We start from the raw sequence: 16,192 nt of genomic DNA, 5'->3' as shown, positions 1-16,192 counted from the left end.
TTGTCACAAAACTCCCTCTTGCTTGAGCTAATGGTAGTAATTCTAGGCCCAAAACACATTGAAGCATCAGAAAAAAAAAACCCCGAACTCTAAAAGAAAAAGCTACTTTTATGATAGTACATTGGTAACATATTATCCAGGAGATTTAAGGAAACAAATTTAACCAACAGTAACATGCAAGTTTCCTTTAGCCACTGCAATTTTAAATCCAAAGCCCATAAAATATGTCTTATAAATCCATGAAGTTTACTTCACCTTCCTGCAACTGGCAGATTGATGCATACTGCAAGTTATATAATTTCTAAAAAGCAATGCAGCAAATTTACATTTGATCAACTTTGACATCAACTTATGTTCAAACAGGAAGGAGGGCTAGACAGTCATTCTTTAAACGTGGTTTTGTCATGTCAATATTTTTGTCTCTAGGGAGAGTTATTTGGTCACAGAACAATATTATCCAAGCTCTTTACAGAACTAGCACTTAAAAACAAACAAAACCATGTCAATCTAACCTACTTACTTACAAGAGTAATTTAACACTGGTAGTCAGCAGTACAAAAAACCAAGGCACACCCACACCCAGAAATCAGAAGCACCACTGTAGATTCCTTGTATCTTGATGCACTACTATTGGCAGTGAGTTTTATGTACGTCAAATGAATGCCTGTTTTCTATAATCAAGTTACGGCTATGACAGCACCTACCAGTCCTGTCAATTTTACGAGAGCTTTCTTAGTCAAGAACAGAAATTTAATTTCTGACAGAAGTCTGTAACTTTGAAGAGCCATTCTCAAAGCTTTCAGCCTCACATGAATGCTTTTTTCCAAGACATAATACTCATTAATTAACCCATCTGGATACAACAATGTGGTCATATTTTAGTTAGTGTTCTTCCCATTTGCCCAATGAGGTTAAATGGGACTGAGGAACGGAACAGCCAAAATCTAGACCAGCTAAAACAAACAAAATTGAGCTTACTCAAACCCAAAACAACAACTGAGGATTGTTCTTCACCTCTTTCTTTGTATCCAGCGTTTGCGTACACACACACACAAAATGTAAAATAATTCCTGAGTCATACTGCAGACAAGCTACAGCATATAACTGTTACTGACCAATAACATACATATCTTAAGCAGCTGACACAAAAGTTTTATAGATCGAATACATTGTCACAATCACAGCATTCACACAGAGAAAAATGCCCATTCTACCTCTTTTGTTTTGTTTTTAAAGTGAACAGAGAGAAAAGAAAGGAAACAGTTCATAATTACTGCTTCTATTGATTTTCTGGGTGGGGAGATCTCTAGGCGATTACTGCAGTAAGGAGACTGTGCTGCTTTCCATGGTTGTAGACAAAGAATTCCAAATTCTGTTGTCCTCAAATCTCCTTGTATCTTTCTTGGGAGAGGTACAACATCTCCCAGCTGTTGTGCCTTTAAGAGGCCAGTCCAGTTCAGCTTTTACCCTCAGATGTAGACTACATTTGTACCACATTGTATATAGACTACAAATAAGGTTGTGCTAAAGCAGACTGGTTTCTGTCCTTCAACTCAATGAATTCTCATCTGTCTCCTCACCCGATTCCAACTACCATCGAGAATTCATGCACACACAGGCAAGCAGAACGAACTGACTTAATAACATTAAATCAAAAAGTCACATCTCATGGGTTTACCACTTCAGACCCTTATTATAATGAAGGAAAAATATTTGCCACAAAAAGCCAAGTAATCTTTAAAAGTCATGCAGCTTTTATCAAATACAATGTCCTGACCTATAATTGACATATTTCCAAATAATTTCTTACATGATCTCATTTATTTGCATTTTATATATGTTTGTCTATTATTTGCAGGCTTTTGTTCTGTCAAATATGTAAAATCTTTTTGTTCTCACTGGAGTTCTCGGTACAAACAGATCTAAATCCGGGAAAAAAACCCCAACAAACCTTGATGCAGGACACCAACATATTTCCAAAAGATATTTTTTTCTTAAACACCAAATGATTATTTTCATAATTTCTATGAATAATTTCATAATTTCTATTTCTGATTTATTTTAGGAGTTTAAAGAAAATTTAAGTACATGAATTAGTTTAGCATTTACAGCAGTCATCTTGTCCCAAGTTCTCAACACTGTGACTCCACCATCCATTTTCCTCAGAGTTAAAATTAAATCTTAACAGAGTGGATACAGCCTAAATGTGATGTTTGTTAAATGTGTTCACTCTAATACTGGGAATTATTATAAATTACAAGCCAGGCCTATTCAAAAATTTGAATAACTTCTAAATGGGGTCACTGTGATAAAGCTGATTTCCAATTAAAGCTATCTTTCTTCCCCCTTCCTTAACAACGGACATGTACAGAACAGTTCTAGAGATACTAGTGATATGGGGCGGAGGGACAGTTGTAAAACCAAGCTGGTCTGTCTACAGTCGGTGGAGAAACTGTCCTCTACAGAAGCCTACCCAGAACAGGAGTTTAGCGAAGCAAAATATACCCCATGCCAGCAGTTGCAATGGTATTTTGCCTATGAGACTCTATGGTCATATACTACATGTGAATTGCTCAAAGCGGTATCTAACACTAGCTCTGCTTCCATTATTCTGGAGCAAAGGTTCACCTTTTACACTTGCCCAGATACACTATGGAAGACATATAAGGCCTGGCTTCTGCAAAGCATGTTGTGGGAAGGGAAAGTGGTGGGAAGGTCTGACAAAAAATACCCACCCCACCAACAGATTAGTTATATATCAATAGGTTATGAAGCGTGTTCTCTGTATGATGCTCTTGTGATACAAGCTTGTGTGCTTGTTGACTGTCTCACATCACTGCAGTACCTTAGCTATACCAGAGTAGAAATTTGAAACTATGTTACTACAGCTTCAAAGAAACTACAAACACCCCACAACAAGACCCCACACAGTAGTACCTACCCCCTTTAATCACTTTCCTTCTGGTTTATATATTAAATTAAATGAAAACAAATAAGAAATCCAAGGAAACTACAGGGAAAAATATTATAATGCAACAGAATACACTTTCATAGTAATTTAGAAAAAACCTATGCATGTTATAATACAGAAACATATAAGTAAGGCATCTCATAATTAAAAATGGTCTGTAATAACATCAGGACAAACCCCTGAAAATTTCATACATACTTAAAAGCCATGCTAGTGTAAACCAGTTTCAAAACAAGCAAGCCAACAATCCCCTCCCTGCCAAACTATGTCAATCGGATGCTTACGCTATAAGCTTTGTCTCAAATGAACTGCTGTAAAGGATCTGCAATGAAGTCCTGTTAAAAGTACTGGAATATATATATACACATACATATATATATATGTGTGTGTGTGTGTGTGTATATATATATATAGTTAGGCAGAGTAGTAATATATTGCCAAGGTAGCAGAGACTTCATAAATTTATACTTTGCATTACAGATGATTTATTGCATTTATTCAAGGTTGAAAATAAAAAGAGAACAGCATAAAAGAAAAACAATATAAAGCTACAAATATAACCAACGTGTGCAATTAAGTGTGGCAATTAAGTAAGCTGAGGTGTGGGGAAGAAAAGAATAACCCCCTCTTCCACATTACAGAGTGTAATTCAGGGCCTGATCACAGTAATGAGCATGCATAAAAAGGAAACATAACACAGTCTTAAGCAAGCAATGAGCAGGTTGCACAGTGTCCTCGTGTTTCCAACACCTGTATTTACAGCAAAAAAGACAGTAAGCTTAACAGGCTATGGATGCTAATGAGACAGCCTTATGTGCTAGCTAAAACTTTGAGGCAGCTGGAGAGATTGTGAAAAACAACAGGTTGATGAAGAAAAAAAAAAAGTTGGGTTTTTTTTGTCAGTTGTTTATTACACAAATTTGTGCTTTAGAATTAACACTTTCCCCTTAAATCTTGTCTAATAAATAAGTGAGCTGACAACTCTAGGCATGACAGGATTCTGCAAGAGTAAAATAAAAAATTTACAGTTTCTGTAATCAAAGAGAAGAGTCTAGGGGCCAGTGAGCCAAAGGGTAGGTAGAATATGATCCGATAGCTTGCGGAGAGGATGCCTGCACGTCCCATGTAATTTCTACTACATAATCATTCAAAGCCTTCAGTGAAACCAACACGCTGTGCCTAGTACCACATAATTAAAGACAGCCCACGTCATACCATTCCTGAGAACAGGGGACAATGCTGGATTACTTTGTTAATTCACCTGAAAATACTCCTACCTTATTTAACTGCAGGTGCATTCAGCAGTTTGCTGAAGAGCATGAAAGTATTCTGAAGTCCATTATATGAATAATCCTGGTGACAGGAAGCCTTGGATGTCTCTCCCTACACAAAACCTTTACACAGTAGGCAAAGCAGAACTTTCTGCCCACCACACTTAGTCCCCACAGGAGACTGAATTTTCAGTCTGAACTACCTTCTGTCTCCTAGGAATGGTGTCATCTCTCCCCCAAAAGAAAGATGATATTTGGAGCCTGAATTGCCGTTATTGATGCAATACCTGTCTTTTGAATAATGGAGACGACTTACTACTCCAAATCAACTTCAAATCAGGAAAAATGACATATTGTGGAATTTCAAATGCATTCCTTTTAAATACAGTTTTGTTCTCATTTAAAATAAAAAAAGTTGATTGTTCTTAGTTTCACTGACAGCAGGGTGACACTTTCTTATTACCTCATCTGCTTTACACACAATTCTATGTTGAACAGCCCAAATATTCAAGTCAGTATAAAAAAATTTGCTAATTATTCTTCAATGAAAATACCTACATAATTAACTTGAAAGAACAGGTACTACGTGCTGTTCAAATACCTAATGAAGGCATGGTATCTGTACCTTTAGTGCACCTTAGTAAAGAATACACAATATATACAAATAAGAACATAGTGTCTCTATACAGACCATAGGTATTTAAATTAATAAAACATTTTACAACCTACTGGCAAGTGCTGCAGAATCACACAATAAGATGCATTACAATAAATTGCTACAATATCAGCCTGCCCACAATTCAGTCATGGGTCACATAGAAAAAGACAGTAACTTAAACTACTGGTTGCGCACTAGGTATATTTTCAAGTATACCTTCCAGCATTTACTCTCTTAATGTGCAATCCTAGAGCTGCACGCTACAAAAAAAAGTTACTGATTTTACTTTAAAAAAAAGAGATATGATATACCACTTTCCCAGGAGTAGCAAACAGTGTGCTGTAGACAACTAGTAAGTTACTGCACACTGTCACTACTGACCTCTAGAAACCCTCCTCTGTAACAGAATACTGATACACCACCCACTGCTTTGCTGAGGAAACTCAGCCAAGTTGTTTTTGTGTTTCTATATCGTTTCCATAGCAAAGGTCAGTGCATGCGTAAGTTAAACTAAAGCTGGAAGGCTAAAGACTGAAGGTCACCACAGGATAAGCCAGAAGGGCTTCACGCCAAAGCAGTTCCAGCCGTATTACTATACTGCATACAGTAAACTCATGCATGCATGTCAATACTTAGCTTACAATTTCTACCAAGTAACTACAAAGACAGTAAGTTAATGAGAGAATTTTTGGATCATCAAGAAGTTGTATTTCATATTACAAAAACATTCATAGGTTCTTAATGCACATATGGAACATCCTTAAAAACAGCGTAACACTAGAGACTAATTTGATTAGTTTGACCACTGAAGACAGCAGCATTTAAACTTGGAATTTTGTGGCAGTGGTGAGAACCTTTTCCCTGCTGAGGAAAGCAAATAGGTCACATTAAATAAGAGGCATCAACCTCGAAAAAAGAAGTTAGCATTTTTCCTGATTACATGCAGATTCTATTGGGGCCATATCTGGCTCACGTCATCAATTCCGTGCTCTGATCTAAAAGAAAGCGTGCAACACTCAACAAGCTTGTAAGAAGAGTTTTTTTAGTCTCAAATATTATAGAGGTTCTACCTCTCCTCCTTGCCTTCTTTTAAATCAAGAAGGTTCTGTCTATGTTTTCCATTTATTGATGCAGCCCAAGTATTACCGATCTCTATTCAAATGTAAATGTTATTTATCCACAAGATGTGATTTCTTAAGACCTGTAACAAGACTTGAGAAAAATATCTGACAGAAAATATACACTTCACAGCAAACAGGTACTTATCAGACAATACTAGTATACTTTGAAATAGTCCATTTCTGTGAACCAAAACCCTCTTTATTTATTTACAAAAAACCCCACACCTAATAGTGTCATTGAATCCAGAAGTGATGTCAGGGTTTCACATGCCTACTCATTCAGACTAAAAACTAAGGAAAAAAAAAAATAGAACTAAAACTTGGGGGAGGGGGGTAATTAGAAAAATCACTTCATTAGCTAAGTTGTATGCTCAGCAATCAAGCAATACTACAATACTAATGACATTCAGACAGTGCCAAACCCCATTTGATTGTATTTTTAAAGCAATTTTCCTGCAAAACTTTCCAGCATTTATTAGGAAATTGCCACATTTAACCAAACTTTCACTGGGGTTTAATGCTCATGTTTTTATGTGCCTTTTCTTCGCTTGCTAATTGAAGATTCTATCAACACTTTAGTGCTCCTTCGCCTTTGCACAATTAATTCACTGCTTATGGCATTACTGGATTGGTAAAGTAGGCTGATTAGAAAGAAAGCTTCTACATACAAATAGGCCTCCCTGAAAATAGGACATAGTCTTGAAATACAAGACATGTCAGGGGAAAAGTTTGGGATAACTTCAGTGAACAAGAGACCTGATTAACAACTCTATCTTCACCAAATGCACCAGTATCCAAATAAAAATCCTCAGTTCAAACATGAAGAATGGGGAAGGAAACACACAGCTGTGTAAAGCACCTAACTAAGCATTTAGTTCAGATGGGGATTTCCTAGGCTTTTCAACACCTTGATACCAAAAGCATGTTGTAGCTAGTTATATTCTCCTTGATAGTCTCATGGCAGCTAGATGCATTTCAGTGACTTCCGTATTCCTTAGAACACCCCCCAAAGTTACAAGGTAAGGAGGGCAAGAGGAGAATAGAGGCCCCATTATATGGAGATGAAAGGAAAGATAAAGCTGTTCTCTTGAATTAGGTATTTTTACTTTTACTTTGGAAGACTGTATGAGTAAAGATATGATATAATTCACCATGAAACCTAAACAATCCTGAAAGAAAAGAACTTTCACTGCTTAAATTTTAGTCCACTTCTAAAGTAAAATAATTTTTTTTTTTTAATTTCATTTAAAGAAAAAAAAAAGGCAAACCACGCCTTTGAAATGTTTTGCCCTCTGAGACAACGGAGATGTTACCCACAAGCTTGGAATCTTTTGGACAGCAATATCAAAGAGGCACTGGTGCATGGCTTTGAAGCACCAAACTTTTTTATTCAGACATTTCTCCAGAAGAATTTCCCCTTCAAGTGCTGTACAGCAACTTTCCTAAAGAACTGTGAAGCATGTTGGTTTAAAAAGCTGAAGGGCTACTCTGCCAAGATGCACAGTACACCTATTAACAATGACCTGGGAATAAAAGCAAGGGATGACAAAGATCCAAAGGCACGAAGATGAACATAATTTGAAACAAAAGACAGACAGTGACTAACACCAGTGGTACAATTTATCATGAATTTATCAACAGTTGCATTTTGAAAAGCTTGAAACAAACCATATATACAAAACCAAGAAATTACGAGTTCAGGGAAGTTATTGAAAGTCAGACTGAACACAGTCATCCCTTGTGACCTTGCAGAGGTGCAGTGAGTGCTGATCTATAATCTTCTATGGACTGTTTAAAAGAAACTGGAGAAATTCATGGAAGAAAACTCCATTCAAATCTACTAGGCAATACCCCAACCACTGTCCCAGTCTTAACAGCACATGGGAATTTTTTTTATTATTTCATTCTGATTCTGCAAAGGTTATAATATTACAAAAAGTTAAATGTCTGATCTTAAAATTAATTATGTTAAACCAAAACAACATCTACTTCCCTTTCCTGAAGTGCAGTACTATTTTCTATCACTTGATTATTTGATGTACCTTTCCATCAACTGAGAAGGAAAAGCATGCACATCAAAAAAGCATCCTCCTTCCTCTTGTGCTAAATGAACTTAGCAAGTAGACTGACTGGAAGACTCTAAAATAGTACAAACCGTTGCAATTCTGAAAAAAACCAGTGAGACGTAAAAGGAACAAACTTTAATAAACTATTAGAGTAGTGGCACAAGTCCAATTTTAAAAGCATTGTAAAGGTCGTCACAAAGACAAACGGGTCCTGCAAAGGACTAAGGCAAACAAGTAGTTGCAAATATTAGTGCATTATTGGTCATGATACCATACGTTTACACAACATACAGAACATTCTTCAAGGTTTAAAAACTTGGATTTCTGAAATCTCACACTTTTACACACTCACTCACTGCTTGCAGACAGGATTGAAAGTGTTTTAAATACTAATTTCAGGCATATTTTGCAGAGAGTTTTAGCTCAGAGTCCTGTCCCATTCTACACCACCCAAAAAAGGAGATCAATTCATAGCTAAAATAGTGTTAGACTAATAGCACAACTTCACACAGTGCAGAATTGCCAGTCACATCTAACTAGCCATCACAATACACTATCCATCTGCAGTTTGCTCTAATCTCTTGAGAAAAAAAAAAAAAGTGCTATTCCTGAAATACCAACTCCCAATGCTAAATTATGTTATGGCCAGTTTTTGGACAAGCATTTCCAGGATAGAAATAGGTTATTCCCACATAACCTATAGAAAAAAAACCCCATAAATTGGGTTTTACTTTGGAAAAAAATTACTACTTTTCCACATTTTAGTAAACTTATGAAACAAAAAGCAGATGACTGTTGTCCAGTGTGCAAATTTTTAATGTTTTTCATCTTAATTACTGCATTTTCTAGGTTGAGTATTCAAACATATAGTAGATGCATCAATAAGGCTTTTACTATCTTTTTGGGGGATTCTGGAGCAGAAGATGCCTAAATAGTAATCAAACTGTTCTTGAAAAATATGTATTTTTAGAACCTCATCCAAAGGTCAATGTTCTTCCCAATACAGCCCACTACATGGTTCACACAGGCTGAGACTTACCTTCTGCCTTCTAGATTTATTTGCGGGTTGTTGTCACCAAACAACAGTAGGCAATTAGAGCTGGGATACAGCCTGCCTTCTGGTGATGTACAAAAGGAAGAATTCAAGACAAAAATAAAATTGAAGAGTGAAAGGCAGGAAGAATGGGAAGGGTCATGAAACACAGAAAAAGCGTGCTGTTTATTCAGCTTAGAGAACAGGGAGAACTCTGATGTTATACCTGTTATTCAAGTAGTTACATTAATTGGCCACGCAGAACATCTGGGAAAAGGTGACAGCCACGAATTACAAGCCAGCAAACAGTCATTTAAACAATCCTTCGTTAATTTATTTTTATCAGATCATTTCTGATGTTGCGCGGTTAGATCCTCTCCTGTAGGTTATAGTTTCTTCTACCACAACTCAGAGTTTGACAGGCTTTTTGAGAACACATTCCTGTTCCAGAATTTTCAAAATAGTTCAAAATTAATTTACTTTAGCTCAATTAGCTTACTTTTTCTTCAGCTCTTCAGTCATGACTTCAAGCTCTGCAAGCACTTTAAACAGAGCAGACATTCAGTCCCTCTTTCACAGGTCTCCGTTAAATCTCACACAGGAGGTTACTGTTTGCTTGTCAGTGACTAGAAGTGTATAGCCATTTAAATAAACCAGATTTTATTTAACATTTCTTTAATTTTTGATCTTACACCTTTCTTCAGCTGTAATACTGCTGAGCTGTCCATATGGATTACATGATGCTTCCCCTCCTCTGTTACTGCAGAAGCAACTAAAGTAAGAATTTTGCTTACAGCAGAGGAATTGATGAATGATTCTATCATTAAACCCTTCGTAGTATGGCAAAAAGACACTTCTGGTACAGGCAAATTCTTAATAGCTACCACCACCCCCAAATTTGTCTTGCACATGTAGGGCACAAGTGGATTCTATACAGTGTCTGTTGCAGATACATCATGAATTTAGAATAAATTACCCTCATCATAGTTCACATCTAGAACCAATTACCACTGTGGTAAATGGCCACAGGACAGATACTCCTTCTTGTATACAGAATGGTGCTAAAAAGTAGCTGTTAGCTCAACAGTCCCTCAATACATCACATTGTATGGTTATTAAGAAGAATATCATGAATATGACCTTCTTTACTAGTAACAGGACAAAAGATAAAAAGGAAATACTTCTTGTGCACAACACAGCTTATGGAATTTGCTACCAAAAGATATCATTATATTTAAAATACTTAAGAAAACTCAGAAAATTGCAGAAGTCAACATGAATAGCAGGAACACACTACTCAAAACAAGTTTGTTTGTTTTAAAAAGAAAAAATCATTTTAGATCAGAAAGCTAAAACACAAAAGTAAAGACGAAAAACTATTCACAGGAGATCCTTATCGTGTGCCCACCTGCTCTAAAATGCTTATGTTTTTGATCATAAGCATTATCCAAGTGAAGTCTCACGAAGAACCCTAACCATTTTAGATAACAGAAAAAACTCATTCTAACAAATTGTAAGTGTAAACGTTATTTTATTATGTATAACTTGTCCTGTGGGAAGGGTGGGAAATTCAAGCAATGATGATCATTCATTTACAGTCAGATGAAATGTGGCAGCTATTTGTTTAAAAGGCTTCATAGATGGGTAAAGTACTCTAGCCTACTGAAATAGAATGGTAAAGGTAGACAGTGCTCAGAGGCTTTCTATATCTCCTGACAATGCAATACAAAATTTCAACATAATCTGGATGACAAAAGTTCAACATGCCACCTTTCTCATTGCTAATAATTCTGCCAAGTTATTTACTCCTCCCCTGTGAAAACTGCCAGCATTACCTTGCAGATTCTCTACCAAGGTAAAAGAAATTGTTCCAAATGACATGGATTAGCTAGAACATACTCCCAGGAAAGCAGAGATTAAAATGAGAGGTATCTGCTATTTAGAACATTTTGCATTGAAAAAAGCTGAAAACAAGCGAATTTCATTACAGAATTTGCTTCCTTAAAGTTAATGGACTTACAAAGCAAAGCATGACGCTCCACTCATTTAATTTCCTCACATTTGGAAATAAGCTGATTAAACGTACTCACAACAGATGATGCCAAATTTGTCAGAAGCTTAGTCTCCTAGCAACAGGTATGATACAGTATTAGCAATAGATTAATGACATGCACTAATAGATTAATGGCTTGAAGTTATGTACTATCTTAAAATCTTTATTTTAAATAATACATCAACTGCACACACAGAACTACAGAGGTTTCACAGTTCAGAAATTAAATACTCTAGCTTTCTATAAAATAATCTTCAAGAGCAAAACAATTTGTGTAGGAAGCACACAGGCCTTCAGGCACCCCAAGATGTGGCAGTTGGACTTGATGATCATTGTAGGTTCCTTCCAACTGAAATGTTCTATTCTATTCTGTTCACCCACATCCTTTCTCGTCTCTGACACTGGTTAACATACAGTTATTTCACACAAAAAAATGTTGAGTACTTTATTACAGTGATCACACACATGGAAGTGACTGGTGTAAAGCTAAGACGACCAAAAAGAAAAAGTTAAATCAGAAACAACAGTAATGCATATCGTGAACTGGATTTGCATAATAAGCTTCCGGAAGTGCTGGAAAAGATTTCACTTTTGTATTTAAATACAGTAATTTTCATCTGCTCACAGCTATTTAGTAATTACCTTTCACCAAACCCAGCAGTGAGTAAAAAGTTGATACAAATCGATGTTTTGTTTCATAACAACTTCCTCTCTCCTATCAAGCACAACAATTAACTTCTAATCCAGCTGGAAGAGACCAAACTGCAAAATAGAATATTGATTTACATTTGTATTCATTTTAATTTAGGGATGTATAGTACAATCCATGTGTTTAAGCATGAGACTGTCAGACACATAAATACTATCCCCATTTTTAAAACAGCATTCTTGCCATAGCAAGGTATTTCACAATTCTAATGCAAATAAATAGCTTTTAAAATCATTGGTGTAAGTCACATAGATTACAGATCTGTTTTTTCTAACTTGCATCTGGTACTGCAGCTTAGAAGCATCTAGTTCTGTAAGCAAAAGAAAGCCTACATATATATGTCAAATCTTACAAACATCAGCAAAACAAGTTCCCTTAATGCAAATATTAGTGCAAGACACAAGCAGGCGGGGGCAGGGCGGAATAAAAAAAAAAATTGAATGCAGTTCACAAAAGCTCAGCAGAGACTTATTTTGTCAGCTAAAATCTCTCAAGTTTCTGTCCTCGTTAATGATGTGTTAAATTCCAGTGCCAGCACCTTGGCATGTGAAAGTTGTGTCTACTTGTTCTCCACCGACTAAAGCAATACAATGCTCCACATGAAGAAATTTGCCTGGCCGACTTTCAGATTCCAGCCTTGTCCAGGCATCCTCAATTTTCTCTAGTTTGCAGCATAGACTTCCCTGATAGGCACTCAACCCTTGCCTCTACTGTGCTAAGAAATCTAGTAGGTCTGACAATAAGAGAACGTTGAAGCTGGTTAGGCCAAGGTATGGTGATAAGGAAAACATTGAGCAACTCTGTAGGGAACGTGAAAGTTGGATGAAGAGCTCAGATTAAGAATGGAAATGGAAGGATAAGGAAAGACATTTTCAAGAAAGAAGACAGGATGCAGATAACCAGCCCTGTTTTGGAGGGAGAGAAAGGAAAAATATGAAGTCTTAAGAGGAAAAAAGGAGGAACAAAAAAGTTCAAGGTAAGCTATCAGAGAAGAAATGGAGTTTGATAAATAGCTCAAAGAATATGATTAGGAGTCAGGTTGAGAGAAGAAATTAATCAGATGAAGAGCTTGGAGGGAAGAGATTGCTTAGGCAAGGAAAAAGGAAGAGATGCTCCAAGACATTTAAATTCTGCTGGTACATCTTTATTTATGTAGGTATAACATTAGAGCTGTTCCAAAAGTGATATAATTATGAATCATGACAGAATTCACTTGCCAGAGAGAAGGAATAAACTATAAGGAGAAAAACCGACAAACATGTTTATACTACAGTATGAGTAGGAGAAAGAGAATGGGGACTGATTATGCCAATCCTATTAGTACTTTGCATCTGGTCTCAAAGAATAATGAGCTATTTCCAACTACTGGAATAGGATAAATATATCAAATACATTTTTTTTTATGTATAGACTGCTACAGTGAAAGATTAAGGACTGAAACACTGACTGCTGTTTTACTGGAAAAGAACAAGAAATATCCTGGATTTGGGGGAAAAGACAAGCCCTGCTGTAACCGTAATGTAATCAGATTACTTCCCTCCCCACACACACATTTGTCTTACAAAGATTTTATAACTGTTGTCTGATTTGACTTACAAATGAACTGTTAAATTTTACCTTAACCTTGCTTGGGATTAAGATAAAGACCATTAAACAAGACTGAGGTGAATAAGTAAAGAGACATTGCTTTCACCAAAGGATGTAGCAAACTGATAAATCAAGGCATCTTAAGAAGTCCCACAGTTCCTCCGCACAATCTTCCCTGAGTCCAGCGAATAAGAGGGTGGGTTCCCTTGCAAGCTGCATGAGCCAGCTGGCACTGTATATATTAAAGGAGACATCAGTGACTACCCCTAACTAATCCAGAAGTCTTCCCTGCATAGAGTAAGATATTGGTGTACACAACTGAACTCAAAGTCAGAGAGGAGCACATCATAGCTTGTGCACACAGTTATACCCACAATACCAAACCCACACATCTTTCTCTTCAGAGAGAATATGATGGCAAAGCTTTTCTATGAAAGCCAAGCCTAATTTACCAGGACCTTACATCTAATTCTGAGCTCAACAACCAACTGAATAGTGTTTGCAAAATATTTAAATAATTCACTTTAGATGCCATTAGCATTTGGAATATTTAGCATTAGCTAAAGAATCCTGCCAAAGCTATTATTAATGACAGGTACCAGTTATCAAAACAGTCAGTGTATCACCACCCTCTGTTAGCCAGATGAGGACTGATGCCTGCACTACTGCATTTTCTTGAAACTGATCAAAACTGTTTTAAGACACAATAAAGCTTCATGATTTTGTTAAGACAATGGAAGTGATGTCAAAAAAGAAAGCAAGAAACAAGTCTTATTTGCCCTTACAGATAACCAGTCCAAATCTAATGAAACTAGGTCATGCCTTACTTTTTAAGGAGATAGCTACCATTAAACTGTGAGTAATAGCCTTTGGTTCACACTGAAGAAAGAAGAGACAGGTTTAATTTCCTCCAAACATTTAAGTGAAAGTTATCAGAATTTATGGGTACCATTTCACAGAAATAACCTAATAAAAACACGAACAAGAGGCATTTGTAGTGTTCAGAAGCTATTCTCAACACCAAAAGAAAGATGGTTTCTGATTCAAATGAAGCTATATCATATTTCAGTATAGCTGGAACTAATCTATTATCATGACTTTTCTTACCTGCTCCCATGCACACTCTTTCCTCCTTAAAGTTCATGTTGAATACATTAAGTAATATACTATTGCACTGTGAATCCATTCACAAGCATAAAACTGCATACAGCATAAAACTGTGACATGAACTGTAACTGTAGCAAACCGTAAATTTTTAAACATCTAAAACTAACTTTTGTATTGAACAAGTTACATTTAAGGGAGAAAATCTTACCCAGGAAGGACTGTAAACTTCACATAACGTAACAATTCACAGCATTGTAAATATCGATAACTGTAGTTAAAAAATTATCTTCTATTCAAGAAAGCCAGACTTCCTACCTTCACTACGGGGTGTCCTCCAGTAGATGCTTTTACTGCTCCTCTGCTTCCTTCTGTTTCATAGTGAGCTCTGTGATGAGTTTTAGGCTGGACTTCTATTTTCAGTTCACACTGCCCATAGTGACTTGGTAAAGGCCAGTCAAGAGGTGGCAATGAAGATGTGCTGCAATCAGATGAGCACACTATGGTTAAATGAACTATGCCATTTGGCCGCAGTACAAAGCAACTTCACTGTAAAATACAGACAATGATGTCACTTTCCTAACAAATGATGACCAAATAAGAATAGCTATTAGCCTAAAACTGTTACTTGAAAATTCCAAAATTCTGCTGGTGCATTAAAATCTTCAATTAAGTATTTCTTTTGGGGTTCTTAAGAGTGGAATTTCTTCCGTCCAATACCTGATTAAAAGAAAGGTACTGTATGACACCCCGCCCCACACACACATTACCAGTGCTACTCTATAATGCCTTTATATTAATTTTTTATTCTCAAGTATATCAGCAAGCAAGTTCAAATGTTGTTTAGAGGGAACAGTCTAAATTCAATCTGTAACTCATTAAGATTTAAAACTCTGCATTATTATCTTCCAGCTTGTTGGTTTTGTTTTTCTAAGATTGGTAAGCACTGCACTTTGTTAACTATTGTTAAAATTAACACTATATGATGATCCAAAATTTTAAAGCTAGTAGTCCTATCCAAGCATAAAGACTTACTGCAACAGACAAAGACACCTGAAGTACATACTTAGCTTATCCACAGATTATATATACCCTTACACACAGTAGCAAAGTCACTCCAGGGAAGGAGAACAAAATGCAGTAATAGAAGTAATACGGAAGAACCTCAAAGGGAAATAAGCCATGTGATGTCACCAATGTTTTCATACCTACCCTTTTACCTGCATAGATTTATAGACTTATGATTCTAATAAGATGAACAGTCAGATTCAAGTCAGTAATTACCTGGTAGAGCAAATTAATTTATGAACATTTAAAAGTGAACGTTTATAGCATTGTGTACCAAACAAGAACACTTTCAATAAAAATAAGCTTCTATTAAAGTAGTTTTGTACTACCTTACTCTGACCAGCAGGGAAAGCAAATTAGGTTTTAAAGAGATGGACAAATACTGGTTTGTATCATCATCTGATAAAGCTCAATTCCATTTCTTTCTGCTTTACAGGAAGTCAGGAAAAACCCCACCACCAATCCAAAGCCATGCAAATTTCCACAAACATAAATAGCCACAGGTCCAGGAAAGATAAATTATACCTTCTGGAGAATTTAGCTAAGATGTA

General features: G+C 36.3%; 1 protein-coding gene across 3 annotated transcripts in view; it reads right to left on the bottom strand.

Annotated features, from left to right (window-relative positions):
• Window positions 1–16,192, bottom strand: part of NFATC3 (nuclear factor of activated T cells 3) — an 80,594-nt gene that overhangs the window by 31,358 nt on the left and 33,044 nt on the right. For all 3 annotated transcript variants that reach the window (XM_052795524.1, XM_052795525.1, XM_052795523.1), the window contains exon 3: window positions 14,892–15,054. In XM_052795524.1, coding sequence (XP_052651484.1) covers window positions 14,892–15,054 — 163 coding nt within the window. The remainder of the gene's footprint in view (window positions 1–14,891; window positions 15,055–16,192) is intronic.

The sequence above is a fragment of the Harpia harpyja genome, chromosome 9 (assembly GCF_026419915.1).
Source record: "Harpia harpyja isolate bHarHar1 chromosome 9, bHarHar1 primary haplotype, whole genome shotgun sequence".
Lineage (NCBI taxonomy): Eukaryota > Metazoa > Chordata > Aves > Accipitriformes > Accipitridae > Harpia > Harpia harpyja.
This window is presented reverse-complemented; position numbering and strand designations above follow the sequence as displayed.